This window comes from Electrophorus electricus, chromosome 16 (assembly GCF_013358815.1).
Source record: "Electrophorus electricus isolate fEleEle1 chromosome 16, fEleEle1.pri, whole genome shotgun sequence".
Classification (NCBI taxonomy): Eukaryota; Metazoa; Chordata; class Actinopteri; order Gymnotiformes; family Gymnotidae; genus Electrophorus; species Electrophorus electricus.
In genome coordinates, this window is record NC_049550.1 from 12910488 (window position 1) to 12927428 (window position 16941).

At 43.8% G+C, this 16941-nt stretch overlaps 2 protein-coding genes across 2 annotated transcripts; both read left to right on the forward strand.

The window, feature by feature from the left end:
- The first annotated feature begins 3375 nt into the window (after nt 1-3375).
- On the forward strand, nt 3376-11135 carry cnn1a (calponin 1, basic, smooth muscle, a). The gene is made up of 7 exons (XM_035535112.1): nt 3376-3435; nt 6217-6338; nt 7265-7331; nt 8455-8592; nt 9397-9513; nt 10384-10530; nt 10932-11135. The coding sequence occupies exons 1-7, from the start codon at nt 3376-3378 to the stop codon at nt 11133-11135; spliced, it is 855 nt and encodes a 284-aa protein (XP_035391005.1).
- Nucleotides 11136-12888: 1753 nt separating this feature from the next.
- Nucleotides 12889-16235, forward strand: pld6 (phospholipase D family, member 6). The gene is made up of 4 exons (XM_035535113.1): nt 12889-12894; nt 13367-13563; nt 14174-14397; nt 15976-16235. Exons 1-4 carry the CDS (start codon nt 12889-12891, stop codon nt 16233-16235), a joined length of 687 nt encoding a protein of 228 aa, XP_035391006.1.
- The last annotated feature ends 706 nt before the right edge of the window (nt 16236-16941 follow it).

Consider the following 16941-nt stretch of genomic DNA (forward strand, 5'->3'; position numbering starts at 1 on the left):
AGTCCCAATCACCCGCCCCCTCAACCCAAATGCACCTATCACAACACACGTCCACTTCCCTAGTCCCAATCACCCGCCCCCTCAACCCAAATGCACCTATCACAACACACGTCCACTTCCCTAGTCACTATCACCAGATTATTAGTGATTCCCTTCACCTATGCCTCATTTCCTTCTCCCTATTTAATCCCACAGGTGCCTGAGTCCAGTGCATTGCACCGGCAGTCCCTAACCCTCAGTTATGAACTTTACACTGACGGTCCCTAACCCTCGGTTATGAACTTTACACTGACGGTCCCTAACCCTCGGTTATGGCCTTTGCCAGGCTTGCCCAGCATGTCACGACTACTTTTCCAGAGGAGAGAGTTTACAGTATAGTGTTCTGCTTCAAACACAAATGCCCAGGTTTTAAATCTATCTTAAACACTGACTTCTTTACTCAAGCTTTTGGCTAACATCCTGTATATGAAAGTGCACAGCCTGGGGTCCGCAGTCATAGCATTTCCTGGTAATCCGAGGTGTTAACACTGTCATCCGAGCATTCCCAGCATTCCCTGGGGTTAATGAAGATGATGTGGGTGGAGCACAGTGTCTCAGATAGCCCTCAGGACTATGGTCTTCCTCTGCCCCCCCGCCCCTCACCTTCTAGATATGCCCCTGCAGATAAACCTGCCACAGTCACATGCTAATCAATGGCAAATGTTTGTGGACTGTTATTCTGTCGTTCATCTTTACAGATCTGTCATGCTCCGGCTACCACCCAGCCGCACGCACTCACAAGCTCCTGTCAATCACCGCCTCCAACCACGCCCTCAACCACGCCCTCGAGCCCCATTGTTTAAATATTAATTCGTTCCGTTACCCCGTGCTCAATCTCTCCTTCTCACTATTTAAACCCCACAGGCGCCTGTCTCCAGTGCCTTGGTCTGTAGCCTGTTTTGGTCTTCTCTTCTATTCATTTCCTGTATGACACAGTTGTATTTGTTGTTGTTTTTTAATGCTCATTGTTGTGTTTTTATTTTGTCTTAATAAAATGTTGCTTTTTTCCTACGCACTTCTATCTCGCGCCTGTGTGCAAAATGTCCCTGGATCTAACTACATCTTTCTGTTTTATCTGCATGCTACTGTGGAGGTGATGCCAACGCTGGACCAGATCTGCTCATCGGTGATGATGAATCTGAGACCATGCCAGAACATGTCCCGGCGCCGCCAGTCGATGAACAAAATGAGCTGCCATATTCATCCACCCACTTCATCTACTTTGACAGATGTAGAGACGGCCCACCCACCCTAAACCCACCGGAAAAGCCTAGCCAGATAGACTGTATGGGATCAAGGCATGGACTAGTTATAAACTGGGCTCTCCAAGGAGGATGGGTTCCCTCTTGAAGGTGTGTTTTCATGCCACTGTCACCACTGGTTTGCTTATTCGGGATCTGGATCCAAACATTTGTAAAGCTGTTTTGTGACATAAGGTGTAAAAAAAGCTATATAAATAAATTTGGCTTTGACTTGAGCCTGCTGTCCACCCATGGGTCCACCTGGCTGCATATGAATACCACAAAATCTTAATGGAAGTGAAATAAACTGGAAACACTTTTTACTGTGTTGCTTCAGTGCTTGAAAAGTTGGATAAAACCTCATAAAAATAGCTTTGATAAGACATTATCTCATGTCTGTCTCATCCTAACATATTTATGGAATAAAAGATGTAGTTTTGTATATGTTTTATATTGGTTGACCTTATGCAACAACCGCACTTAAATAATAAACATGCTTCCAGTTTAAGGGTTTTCCTGCCTTTTCTAGGAATGACCATCAGTGGAAATCATCCTAACACTGCCGATAATGAGGACAGAATAGGTTAAGAAATGCTGGAATGTTCCATTATCCTTTCTTACTGAAGACTGGGCCCTTATAACATCCTCTCACAAGCACAACTAATTATAGGGAAGAATCCTCTCTTTTTATTTTGGACAGGAGGGGAGAGATTGAGGATGCAGACTATAGTAGGGAGTAAAGTAAGCTGCACGACACCACAGAGCCAATGTGAACGCACAGAACCCGCCACACAACCATGGTATACGCCCGCCAACCAACACGGTCTCATTAGATAAACCTCCAGTGACCTCTCGGCTGCCTGCTTAGTCACAGCCGTTATAAGACGTCGATCAATTGTTCAACAATATTCAGTTATACTTTTACCCTTTTCGCAAGCTCTCGAGTCTTCAGATCAGCTGGGACAATGAAATACCAATATGAAGTATAATAATGGTAAACAGGTGCTTGGAATTCTAAGACAACCTAAATTCATCTTACTGTATCAGGCAAAAACGGTCTGCAGGACCCAGGCCAGAGGAATCGTTGTTTGTAAACAGGCTCATTAACAAACGCGGGGTTAACGGTGTGTTTCTTGGGCTGAATTAAACTGCAGATGGCATGAAGCTGCAGTACAGAGGTGTGGGCTTCAGTCTCCAGAGCAATGACCTGGAGAATATACACCAAAAAAAGCGAGGTGAGGAGCGCAGGGAATGCTCACCACAGGCCGAAACGCTCCGATCAGGACTCCTGCTGTCTTTTGGCCGGTGGTGTTTGTGCGTCCACATACATGCCTGTGTCAGTGGGCCTACATAAAGGTAAAACATTTCCTGTTATTTGAAAAGGTTTGGTTAGGTTTAGGTGGTTGACTGTGTAGATTACGGTTAAGTGGTGTAAGTGCCTGTGAAATCTACGGAGATACAGGAGGTGTCTTGCATTCCTAGCATTGCGCACTCATTTTAGAAGTACTTCATTCTCTACATTGACAGAGATCCAAACATATCTCTCACTCTTTCTCTCTCTCTCTCTCTATCTCTCATCTCACACATATACACACCATCATCCTTACCCAATAAAGCTCTAGCATTCCGGTGTGGTCACTTTTTCTCAGTTTCTGTCTTTTCCTCAGTTTAAGGTACTAAAATTGCCTTTTAATTTGGCCTTGTTTTCAAATAGAGTGTGAAGTATAAACTGTGGCCAAGATTACTGCAATCTAATAACTAATGAGTGAAATAAATATAATATATTTATGTTCAGGAGGAAGTAATGGAAGAGGTGAATAAATTAATAACCTAATAACATACTGTAGTAAATTCAGTTTCAGTTTATGAACAATCTCTAAATTAAAACAAACCGAAGTCAAGTTATCGCAGCATTAGCAATCTCCCGATTGGTCATACGATCCCAAGACCCGTGCCAATCAAAAGCAGTTGGTTACTCCGCTCAGAGAGGGTGTGCTTTATAAGAGAGCGTGGACAGGAGGTGACCATGGACTGCATCTCAGTGTGAGATCAGAGACAAGCTTCTACAGCAGGGCTCAGCACTTATCGCGACAACATGGCAACCCCATTCAGCAAAGGACCCGCCTTTGGACTGTCTGCCGAGGTCAGGAATAAGGTAGGAGAAGAGTGTGTGGACAATAGAGAGAGCATGCCTGTAGTTTTTGGTTCATATTATAATTAACTGACACTTTTATCCAAAGCAACTTACAATTATGACTGAGTACAAGTTGAGAATCAGGGGCCCCAACAGTGGGGCTTGAACCAGCAACCTTCTGATTACAAATCAAATAGTCATGCAGAAAGAGTGCAGCTTTGCTTCTAAAATGAGACTGCACCATACGCCAAGGCAAAACTTTTAGTTTGTGAGCCAAGAAGGCGTTCAAATGTAATCAGAATGTTTAGACTGGTAGGTACCCATCCAGGAACTGACACGGGTCCTTTCAAAACATGACAAGTGGGTGATTGCTTCGAAGCCCTTCCCCCAAACCTGCAGCGGGCATGATGGACAGAGCAGATCGGGAAGCGTACGTGCTTTGTTTACGGCATGTTTTACTGATGTGAGAGCCCATTAAAGACCGTTGCTCTACCAATCCATCAACTCAGCAGTGCCCCCTCCATTGTTTGTTCACTCTTCTCTCAGAACACCGCCTGTACACCCTTCTCTCTGAACATCGCCTGTACACCCTTCTCTCTGAACACCACCTGTACACCCTTCTCTCTGAACACCGCCTGTTCACTCTTCTCTCTGAACACCGCCTGTACACCCTTCTCTCTGAACACCGCCTGTACACCCTTCTCTCTGAACACCACCTGTACACCCTTCTCTCTGAACACCGCCTGTTTTACTCTTCTCTCTGAACATCGCCTGTACACCCTTCTCTCTGAACACCACCTGTACACCCTTCTCTCTGAACACCGCCTGTTCACTCTTCTCTCTGAACACCGCCTGTAGACCCTTCTCTCTGAACACCGCTTGTACACCCTTCTCTCTGAACACCGCCTGTTCACTCTTCTCTCTGAACACCGCCTGTTTTACTCTTCTCTCTGAACATCGCCTGTACACCCTTCTCTCTGAACACCGCTTGTACACCCTTCTCTCTGAACACCGCCTGTTCACTCTTCTCTCAGAACACCACCTGTACACCCTTCTCTCTGAACACCGCCTGTTTTACTCTTCTCTCTGAACACCGCCTGTTCACTCTTCTCTCTGAACACCGCCTGTTCACTCTTCTCTCAGAACACCGCCTGTACACCCTTCTCTCTGAACACCGCCTGTTCACTCTTCTCTCTGAACACCGCCTGTACACCCTTCTCTCTGAACACCGCCTGTACACCCTTCTCTCTGAACACCGCCTGTTCACTCTTCTCTCAGAACACCACCTGTACACCCTTCTCTCTGAACACCGCCTGTTCACTCTTCTCTCAGAACACCGCCTGTACACCCTTCTCTCTGAACACCGCCTGTTTTATTCTTCTCTCTGAACATCGCCTGTACACCCTTCTCTCCGAACACCGCTTGTACACCCTTCTCTCTGAACACCGCCTGTTCACTCTTCTCTCAGAACACCACCTGTACACCCTTCTCTCTGAACACCGCCTGTTTTACTCTTCTCTCTGAACATCGCCTGTACACCCTTCTCTCTGAACACCACCTGTACACCCTTCTCTCTGAACACCGCCTGTTCACTCTTCTCTCAGAACACCACCTGTACACCCTTCTCTCTGAACACCGCCTGTTTTACTCTTCTCTCTGAACATCGCCTGTACACCCTTCTCTCTGAACACCACCTGTACACCCTTCTCTCTGAACACCGCCTGTTCACTCTTCTCTCAGAACACCACCTGTACACCCTTCTCTCTGAACACCGCCTGTTTTACTCTTCTCTCTGAACATCGCCTGTACACCCTTCTCTCTGAACACCACCTGTACACTCTTCTCTCAGAACACCGCATGTACACCCTTCTCTCTGGCTTTAGGGCATCGAACAGCAAACATGTCTCTGTCACACTCATTATCATTCTTAATCCTATTTAATAATTATTTAATTCCTGTTTAATTATCCTACAGGTTAAAACTCTCTAATTTTGGTTCTTGTTAAATTATTGTAACGACTTGAATCAGTTAAATGATAAATTAATTTGCAGGAAGAGGTAAACACACAGGACTGGGCACTGCCAACTCCTTAAACAAGTCTGTGTGTATGTTTTTGTGCATGCACGTGTGTGTGTGTGTGTGTGTGTGTGTATGTGTGTGTGTGTGTGTGTAGAGAGAAATTGGTTCTCTTTGGCTCTCTCATAAAAGCTCCCAGGATTAAACTGAAATAGGTCTGCATGGTTCACACATTCTGTATCACCTAAAGCATTAAGAATGCTGTTAGTAAAACTACATGAACCTTCAGACAGTCTGGGACTACAGTCTTCTGGTCAGCCTTGAGCCCTATTAACATGCAACACTGAATATGATAAGATAAAAGGTTGAGGCACAAGTGGCAGGTTACTGGATTAACTCAATCTATTCCCAGTTGATGAATTAACCCAATCTATTCCTAGTTAAAGGATTAACTCAATCTATTCCCAGCTAATGAATTAACCCAATCTATTCCTAGTTAAAGGATTAACTCAATCTATTCCTAGTTAATGGATTAACTCAATCTATTCCCATTTACTGGATTAACCAAATCTATTACCAATTACTGGATTAACCCAATCTATTCCCAGTTAGAAGAAGAAATGCTTTTTCTCCATTAGCACTGAATAAAGTGATATGTAATGAAAAGCCACTGAGGTTTTTTTTCACTGAAGTTTGTTTACAACATGCATCATTCATGTCAGTGAAGGAGTAAATTAATGTAACAGGCCTCTCCCTACTATGTGAACCATGACCCTTCGACTGTAGCTGATGCAGAAGTATGACCCCCAGACAGAGGAAGACCTGCGCGAGTGGATGCAGGAGGTCACAGGTCGGGTTATCTCTGACAACTTCATGGAAGGACTAAAGGATGGGGTTATCCTTTGCGAGTGAGTGTGCCAAGTTCAAAGTTCAGCGTGTCAATGCTACTAATGTTACATACCACAGCTCCAGATCTCACATTAAAGTGTAGTGAAGGTTAACCGTACTTTTCAAGTGCACTACGTTAAAGTGTAGTGAAGGTTAACTGTACTTTTCAAGTGCACTACGTTAAAGTGTAGTGAAGGTTATCCGTACTTTTCAAGTGCACTACGTTAAAGTGTAGTGAAGGTTAACCGTACTTTTCAAGTGCACTACGTTAAAGTGTAGTGAAGGTTAACCGTACTTTTCAAGTGCACTACGTTAAAGTGTAGTGAAGGTTATCCGTACTTTTCAAGTGCACTACGTTAAAGTGTAGTGAAGGTTATCCGTACTTTTCAAGTGCATTACGTTAAAGTGTAGTGAAGGTTATCCGTACTTTTCAAGTGCACTACGTTAAAGTGTAGTGAAGGTTATCCGTACTTTTCAAGTGCACTACGTTAAAGTGTAGTGAAGGTTATCCGTACTTTTCAAGTGCACTACGTTAAAGTGTAGTGAAGGTTATCCGTACTTTTCAAGTGCACTACGTTAAAGTGTAGTGAAGGTTATCCGTATTTTTCAAGTGCACTACATTAAAGTTTAGTGAAGGTTAACCGTACTTTGCTCGCATGTACTTGCTGTATGAAAGCAGATGAGCACATTGTGGACAATTTCAGTATAGAAGGTAGAACTTGCTTCTTTGTGCTGATCTACTACCAGTTTCTATGATCCAACTTTATATCTTAACCATTACAAGAAAAACTGTAAAACTGACCTTAGACTGCAATGGTGTTGCTCTTTTATGGCGACAGGCAACACCATGTCAAACAGGAAACCCTAGTTAATGCTCAGCACTCCTGCAATTTTTTTGTAGCTACTAGTTTCTATGACTCTCCTTCTTTGACTCTGTCTGACTCAGACTGATCAACAAGTTGATGCCTGGATCAGTGCCAAAGGCCAACCGGTCGTCGCTCAACTGGCACAAGGTAAACACCTCTGCCAGCAAGGCAGATTCATGGTCATCTTCATTACACAGATGGACCTGTTTTGACTGAGGGCGGGTTGTAGATCAGCTGTGTCTGATTCGTCTCCTGTCACCCAAACACACAGCAAGAACGTGACCTATGTTGCTTGAAATGGAATGATTTGTGTTAGAGACTATCTGACTCAGACGTCAGATGTCAGAAGCAATTTAATGAAAAGGTTCAGTACCCACTGGGAAGCTTTAGACATGGAAATGGATTCAGTTTCATATTCTCCCTGGTTGGGTCCTGGAGTTCTATTTCTCTTTAACATGTTTACATTCCACGTCAGATGCTTTCTACTGCTATACATGTTTTGTGTGTGTGTATGTGTGTGTGTCTAAGGTCGGGTACTTTCTGGGCACTGGAAAGAAAATGACTGACTTCGTTATACAAGTTAATACAAACACACAATTAAGATGAAAGGCCGTAATAATAAAGCAGATCACGTTTGTGGGATAAATGGATTATTTTGTGTTATCACTGCTGCATTGCTTGGCTGGGTGAGCGGAATGTATGCAACAGAAGTCAAAGCTCTGTACATATTTACACAGAGAATCCAAACAGCCCCACTTTTCTGCACCTTCTAAGCGACCCTAACTATGTCCTTCCCTAACCCTCCATCCCTCACTCTCTCTATCCCCCTCTATCCAATACTTTCTGGTTTTATCAATCACCACACCACTCTCTCTTTGCTCCTCCCATTACTCCTCCATGCTCCTCCCATTTCTCCTCTATGCCCCTTTTATTTCTCCTCTTTGCTCCTCCTATTTCTCCTCTATGCTCCTCCCATTTCTCCTCTATGCTCCTCCCATTTCTCCTCTATGCTCCTCCTATTACTCCTCTTTGCTCCTTTTATTTCTCCTCTTTGCTCCTCCTATTACTCCTCTTTGCTCCTCCCATTACTCCTCCATGCTCCTCCCATTTCTCCTCTATGCTCCTCCTATTACTCCTCTTTGCTCCTCCTATTACTCCTCCATGCTCCTCCTATTACTCCTCTATGCTCCTTTTATTTCTCCTCTATGCTCCTCCTATTACTCCTCTATGCTCCATGCCGTTACCCCTCCATGATCTCACCCTACTACAGTTGGAGAACATCACCAATTTTATTCGAGCCATTAGTGAGTATGGGCTGAAGCCCCATGACATCTTTGAGGCCAATGACCTGTTTGAGGACGTAAACCACACCCAGGTGCAGTGTACCCTCATCACACTGGCCGGAGTGGTAAGTTCAAACCTCACGTCTTCCCCTGGACTAGAAGGCATATGTTTGATATATCATCCATGCAAGCCATTCCACCAGTTTTTTTGTCCAATTATCTATATAGTATATATTATATAGATATAGTATATATTATAGTATATATAGTATATATTATATAGTATATATTATATATTATCTATATAGTATATATTATATAGAGCTTTCCTCCTTCATATCCGTGCGACTGTTGAAACAAGGAAGTGCCTTCATACTGACATCTACCCATATTCCATGCACACTACCTCTGACACACATTCAGTTCTTTCGGCCCATCAGTACTCCTTATACACACATTCAGTACTTCAGTACCTCTTATACACAGATTCAGCATTTCGGTACCTCAGACACACACACTGTGAACCTCAGGGCCTCTTAAACTCTGGGAGTTAAAGATAGCATGTGCAGGATCAGGAAGTGGGAACAAAAAATGCAGCTTGTTTATTTTTCTCAATATCAGATTATATTAGCAAAGCTATTAAGGACATATAAAACAGTGTTGGTGTTACTTTATATGCACACAAAGAATGCTAGAACAGTCCTGTACGTAGCCATGTACATTTTCCTGCTATCTAGTCATCTCCAGTAAGCCTTCTGCTCAGTTTCACGCACATTTCCTTTCCGAAATGTTGAGTTATGGAGGATAGGGAGAATGACATCCTGTCTCTGTCCATCCTGTCTCTGTCTATACTCTCCTTCTACAGGGCCTCCTTAAAAGCATTCTTCCACATATTACTGAACACATCTGTGCATGTGTCTTCCTCCCAGGCGAAGACCAAAGGATTCTACACAAAGTATGACGTGGGGGTGAAGTATGCCGCCAAGCATCAGAGGAAATTCACCAGCGAGAAACTGAATCAGGGCAAGAGCATAATCTGTCAGCAGGTCAGGGGTCACGTGGGGTTCAGCCACGGCCTTGTTTCTCCAAAAGATTTTGTGAAATAATACAGCTGAAAAGGTGGGGAGAGTTAGCCTGTTATTGAGGTGCTTCTGAGTCTGTGAGCTGGGTTCTGAGACTGTGAGTTGGGTTCTGTGTCTATGAGCTGAGTTCTGTGTCTGTGAGTTGCATTCTGTGTCTGTGAGCTGGGTTGTGAGTCTGTGAGCTGGGTTCTGAGACTGTGAGCTGGGTTCTGTGTCTGTGAGCTGAGTTCTGTGTCTGTGAGCTGGGTTCTGAGTCTGTATGCTGGGTTCTGACTTTGTGAGCTGGGTTCTGTGTCTGTGAGCTGAGTTCTGTGTCTGTGAGCTGGGTTCTGAGTCTGTATGCTGGGTTCTGACTTTGTGAGCTGGGTTCTGTGTCTGTGAGCTGAGGTCTGTGTCTGTGAGCTGCATTCTGTGTCTGTGAGCTGGGTTGTGAGTCTGTGTGCTGGGTTCTGAGGTGCTTGGGAAGGCATCCGTATACCCAGGTGTGATGCATTCACATATTTAGATATTGGTGAATGTAGACAGTAAAAAGTACCGAAGGTCACTTTTGTGTTTATATATAATATGTCTTTCATACCATGACTATATATGGATCTAGTCCCATTCACATCAGTTAAGGGATAAACAGGGACATATTTCTTTATCGTTAGAATATTCAAGATTTACAGTAGAACTTAAGCAAGTAGATTTTATTGTGGGTTATCTAGAAAATGGCCAATGTCCTTGGCATTTACACAACAATGTACTTCAGCGGTCTTGTTACCTGCAGTTCACATAACAAATGCTTTATGTCACATCAGAAGACATTTCAACTTGAATCTTAATTGCATTCAGTTGGTCTCCAACAAGTATGCCAGTCAGAAGGGCATGACCTCCTATGGCACACAACGACACCTCTACGACCCCAAGATGGGCATGGAGAAACCCATGGAGCGCAGCAGAATCCACCTCCAAATGGGCACCAATAAGTGTGCCAGCATGGTGAGAGCATAGGGCCCCCCCGCCCCCCAGATCCCATCACCACACCAACCGCAACAGACGTGGAGGACACCTAGACACTGCTGGAAGTCAAAGAAACCTAGAGATCCGGAATGTTCAAAGGTTCCAAGCATTACTAGGCATATTTAGCTAGAGAGGTAAATGAAGCGTCTGTTCTGGTTATTTTAGATGCACTCTACTGAACGGCTGTCCTGCACCTTTGGAGCAAGTTGTGTAGTGTGAAAAAAGGGGCTTAGAGCTGTAGCCTCCCCCCCACTTTTTCCACGCGATTTCCATGTTCACTTTTGAACCCGTTTCTCTCTGTCTGTTCTCCCTCTCCCTTCTGTCTCCTATTTCCCCCTCTCATTTCTCACTCTCTTCTCCCTCTCTCTCCTGCCTCTCAGGCTGGCATGCCAGCCCTAGGCACAGCAAGGCAGGTGACGGAGAAGAACGTGAGTTTGCGGCCGGCAGACACCACCACGGTGTCTCTGCAGATGGGGACCAACAAGATGGCGTCGCAGAGTGGCCTCACCCCCATGGGAGGCCCCCGCCTGGTCTACGACCGCAAGTATTGCCCCCCACGGGGCGAGTGTGAGGCCCGAGTCTGATTCCACCCTTGCTCCCCTCCACCTGTAGTTCACACAAGTGCACCCTGGGTAGAAAAGTCAGCTTTTCTCACTAATCTAGGACTAGTTCTGTTTACTTGAATTGGAATTGGAATTCTGTTGTTAATCACAACAGAAACTGCCCTCAAACTGGTCCCAGATCAGCAGAGTCAGGCCAAACATTTGCAGTCAAAGTTGCCTTTTTCGACTGAGCTCCACTTGGCTTCATTTATTTAATGAAGTCACTTTGAAGAATATCAGGTCTTCTCAGATCAGTGCAAAAGGGCAACTTTTACCAGCCCCACCAGACGTTGAGCTCTCGCAGAACATACAGCATGGAATGTGATTGGATGGAATGTGACGGAATGAAATATGATTGGATGGAATGTTCAGTCAGTTTTATAATGCACAGTCACAGTCACATAATCCTTAGTCAGTTTCTGAGCGCTAGTTTTGTATGTGCTCTTTACATAAACATGTGCTAAAGGTCTTTGTGATTTTTTTCCTTTCACAGTTCATCCCAAGCTCAGCTATGTTTGCAATGTGCAGTAATACATGTTATTGCCCCACTGGCATCCTATTTGCTAAGGATGGATTAAAGGTGCTCTCTGTCATTTTAATACACAGTAGTCTTTAAAGTGAATTAAAGGAACAAGAGGTTTCACACATACACACACACACACACACACACACACACACACACACACACACACCTCAAATTCACAGGCAGACTTTTCAATTCAAGAACCTGCAATCGTTAACCAGAATAAGGCTTTTAAACTTTAATAGATTAGACAGTGTAGACAAATTTACTGGCATATGTTGGAATAAGAAAATTGCAATGAACTCTCTGTTCATAAGAATAAGTGCATATGTAACTATAAAGTCCCTGCTAAATCAAGTGGCTGTATAAAACAAAGTGTGGCTTTAATCAAAGAAAACAAAATAATACATTACTGAAAATATTCTTCATTTAATATCAGCCAGATATGAAAATATGCATCATCTAGCATGCATTATTGTATGATTATTTTATTTTTCCTAGCATTGCTGGTAAAAGTAAAAAATAGATCATTCTAACTTATTGCTTATTTCAGGTTTATTTTAAATGAATTATATTGTGACAGTCTACTGTAAAGGTCTCAGCAGATTGTCTCCTATTTGGAAAATATTCCCCCAGATCTCAGAATTTAATACATTGCAGATCACAGTACATTTACAAATGTTTGTTTGACACAAATACCAAGATTGCATTAAATATTTCTTGAACGCTGCCGTTTTTCTTTCTTTTAAACTGGTGTTCCAGAAAGTTCGTGCCTGCTGCCGGTACTTTACTGCCACCTAGTGTTTGGAATTGCGCCCGCAGCATGAAATCCACGCCTAAGTAAAAAAAAAAAAAAAAGGATCACTGATCGTGGGTGGATTTTTCATAAATATTATTTCATAAAGTTCCACAAATGAATTTTCTTAATGTGATTAAATGTTAAAAATGCTATTTTACATGTATCTAAATTCATTCAAGGGTAATAAACTCAGTTAAAACTGACTATGTGTTTGGTCCGTAATTATATAAAAAGCTCACATTAGGTACAACGAAACATGTACAGGTACGCAAGAGTACTCCAACTACCTGCCGCCGGATCTGGAATCAGTGTTACTTCTTAGCCAGCGGCGCTAGAGGGCGCTACTGAGTAAGCTCACCTGTGAGTTCTATAGCCAACTATAGTGATCCATTAATAAAGTACGAGTCTTAGACATGCAGGTAAGCGCACTTGTTTCACCAAAACGTTACTTTATCTTAGCTAAGAGGTTAGTTTGATGACTAGCTCGAAGTATGGAAAAATGGGCCCTTTTCCTTTCCAGTTAAAATGAGCTAGTTAGCTTGCCAAGGAGGCCGTCAAGCGAGACAGATGACCTAACGCTAGCATAGCTAGCATGTTAATTAGGTAGGGTTATGTATTTGTAAAAGACGTTTGGTTTAAAATAGCAAGATTAGACAGGGGGTGTAAAATCCAAGAAGCCACGAACAACTCCAGTAGTGCTGTCTTTTCCGTCTAGGGTGTGATATTGGCAGCTCCTTGGCCATCTTTCTCGTCTCTTCGGTGTAAGGCAGTGAGTCTGCGTTTGGACGTTAGCCAGACGTTGGCTCCGTAACCAAGGAGACGGTGCTCCGGTTAGTCCGAACAGCAACGCGTCAGCCGTCGTTACTCGGTCTCGTCTCTCGCTCCTGTCAGGTGTCGCTGGCGGAGCTCCTGAAGGCGTTCGGGATCGGGGCAGCGGCGGTCACGCTGGGGGTGGAGTGGGTGGACTGGCTGGCCCGCCGCCTCTCGCTCAGGCGAGGCGCTCGGGGGCCTCTGAAGGAGGTCCTGTTCTTTCCCTCCCCGTCAGCGTGCGTGGAACACCTCTACGCTCCAGCCGGGGCGTTGTCATGGTAGCGCTTCAGATGCACGTCCGTTAACTTCAAAAATTTCAAACGGTCTTTTGAGGGTAAAGGTAACGGTCCTGAAAACGTGGAGTTTGGCCATTTGGCCCATAAAATATTTAAATGTCTATTTAAATCCTTCTGTCTTTGCTGCTTTTTTTAGTGGCAGTGTTCCTTTATTAAACCTTTTGCATGAGTCATTACTCACACACTTTAATCTTTGTGTGTGAATATTCTTAATTACATTTTTGCCCAAAATTAATTTGTAGATATCCAATCAGAATATTTCAAAATAGTCTGCAATATTTCATCTGACTAAGAACAATGATTTGGGATATCTAAAAATTTCACATTTTAATACGTTTTAAGATCATTGTAATGACTAGTCATAATTTTAAATGTATACCTACATATCTGAGGTTAATATTTCAGATAGTTTTAAACCAATCCATGATATCAGTCACATCATTCTTAATAGTCAAATTGTAGCCAAAGATATGTTAGGTTATCATCTTAAGTGGTCATAAGTGAAGTATAAATAGCTGTAATGTGAATCTGGTCATAAGACATTAAAAATCTTTCTCAGCACTGCATGTCACTGTGATTATCTCCACCCCAGTTCCTGTCCCCTACCCCACGGCGTTGACACTCCCTTCGCACGACTGCTGGGACACCTTCTATCGGCGGGTGCGACACTGGACCTGTGTGTGTTTTCGTTCTCCAACGCCAGTCTGAGCCGGGCTGTGCTGCTCCTGCACAGCCGTGGTGTGGCGGTCCGAGTGATCACCGACAGAGAATACATGACCATCGTGGGCTCCCAGATCGGCACCCTTCGCAGGGCAGGTACAGTACTGAAATCACATAGGTTCAGGAACTGTTTTGGGGTAATTAGTCATTCCTGCAATGTTCCTGGGATCACAATCATATTGTCTAATGCAATTTCAAGTTGTCTTACCATGAGTAGTTGCAGATGAACCAATAAGAGATGTGTGAAATCTTGGTAACTCTGACTTTATTCAGCAGAGCAGCTAATTAGCAAGCCCTTCAGAACCTGAGTCATGTTAGGCAAGTTATACTAAAATAGAAGTGGCCCTTACATATCATACGAGCCCCTTTTTATACTACACAACTTGCTGTATTGTCCTAGAAAGATGTCCAAATGATGGGCAGAATATCTCCTCTGGTATTCTCCCAAATGACACACAAGCATCTCTGGGTCTTCAGGGAAAAGGGCTCTAAATGTTGTTCTTAAGGGCTGTGGTTCTTCAGGGCTGCTGTTCTCCATGTCTGTGGTGCTTCAGTTCTGTGATTCTCCAGGGCCTTGGTGTCCCAGTTCTGTTATTCTCCAAGGCTGTGGTTCTCCAGGTTTGAGGTTCTTCAGGGTTGGGAATACAGAAAACCTTTCTCATCTTGATACAACTCAGTCCACTTGCAGTTTCTGGACTTGATTAAAACCAAGCATCAGGAGCTCCCTGATGCCATATGATGACAACGATCAGTCAGCTACAGAAGTTGTCCCAGGGCAATGCTAGCCCCAGCTGTGAACGACTGGAGCTCTTCTATAGGCCTTGCAGTGTGAGCAGTGGCAGGCTGGGTTGTGAGGCACATCACCCCATGACTGCCGTAATGCCCATCTATCATCGTGATGGATGAGAATAGCTATTAAAGATAATGGCTGGCTAGGATGGGCTCCCCTGGGCCTGCTAAGAGTCTGGCAGAAAAAAAAGACACCCGACAAAGTGCTGCACTTTTCTAGTGTGTTCAAAGGCATCAGCCAACCACGACTTCACCAGATAGACCCAGAAACGCATGAAAAAAATGCAATGACAGCAGCAGACTCTGGCTTGGCTGACCTGGACTGCATTTTCTTATTATGGTAAAGTGTTGTCGTTTTTTTGTTTGGTTGTTTTGTTTTTTTTTGGTGCTGCTCGGGCCACCTAATGGGGGGACGGTTTTACTGCCCATGAGCACAGTAGGGCTGCAGAATACAGGCAAATCTTATTTCTTTTCTGCACACTGACATAAAAATACCATGTCCAATCAAAGTGTTTAGATTCGGACATCATTTTGTGTGTGTGTGGATTTTTTTTGTTTGTTTGTTTTAGGAAATAAAGTTGCTTTTCATAATGGAGTTCCTAAGTCTTACTTTAAGATACTTTAAACAAATATCTAGGTTGATCTTTTTACAATAGACCTTAATCTAATCTGGTATTATGTGTTCTGTTGTAGTAAATGTAAAGGGAACTGCATGGACAGGTTAACTAACTTGGATAACTTTTGTGCAGTTCTCTGTCAGATGTTCCTTACTGAAAATCAGGCAAATACGGTATATGAATCATATCAATTGTGCAGTCAGTAAAAATTTGAAACACTACTGAATGCTATTTCTAATGCTAATTGTAGTCGTGTTTGGTATCATAGGCATCTGCGTGCGTCACGAACTAAGCAACGCCGTGCACATGCACCACAAGTTTGTGCTGGTGGACGGAAAGAAGCTGCTTACCGGCTCCCTCAACTGGACCGTGACGGCGGTGCAGAGCAACAAGGAGAACGTCCTGGTAACGGAAGATCCGGATCTAGTGGGACCCTATCAGGAAGAGTTCTGTAGGCTGTGGGAGGCCAGTGACCCAACCAGTCAAAACCAGAGTGACTGCCACCAAGGGACTGCTGGCTCGCAGTAAAGAGCTAGTGGCAGATTTAAACTGAATCACCTGTTGCCAAGGTTTTGTCTCTTTTTTTTTTTGTTGTTACATAATATGAAGGGAGTTTTTCCTAAATAATTTTTTTTTAATATCTGCACAATTTTATAAGATTGTTTTTGACACCCTGGGAAGACTGAAAAAACATTTTTTTATAAAAAATACATTAACTGTATTTTTATGGGATTTTGAACTTAGGCCACCAATCACCACATTCAGAATCTGAATGTCTGGGTAGGAGAGAGCACTAGAGAGAATACAAGACACTATTGTGCTTACATATATAAAATGGTGCACTGCACTCTGAGAGATCAAAACTGCAGTGCCTCACTCCTATATCGCTACAACATACATTGATCTTTATTACGCAGCATGTGGCATAGAGCCAGAAAACCTCTCCTCCAGCACTGTAACGCGCTTCTATCAAGCTGAGACATGCACACTTTGTGTGTCTGTCTGTCTTGGAGCCAAGGCCTTGATTACTCAACTGCTGAGGCTCTTCACTCAGTTTCACAGGCGGAGGTGGGGGGGGGTGTCCCCCTCAATAATTCCTGCTCACACTACTCGTATAACATGTTAGGATGGGTGGTGTGAGCAGAGTCCCCCCTCCAAAGCTGAGCCCTATGCCACTACACAGTTATGACTATGAGCTTTTAAATCCATGCATGCCCATTAACGAGAGAGCTGT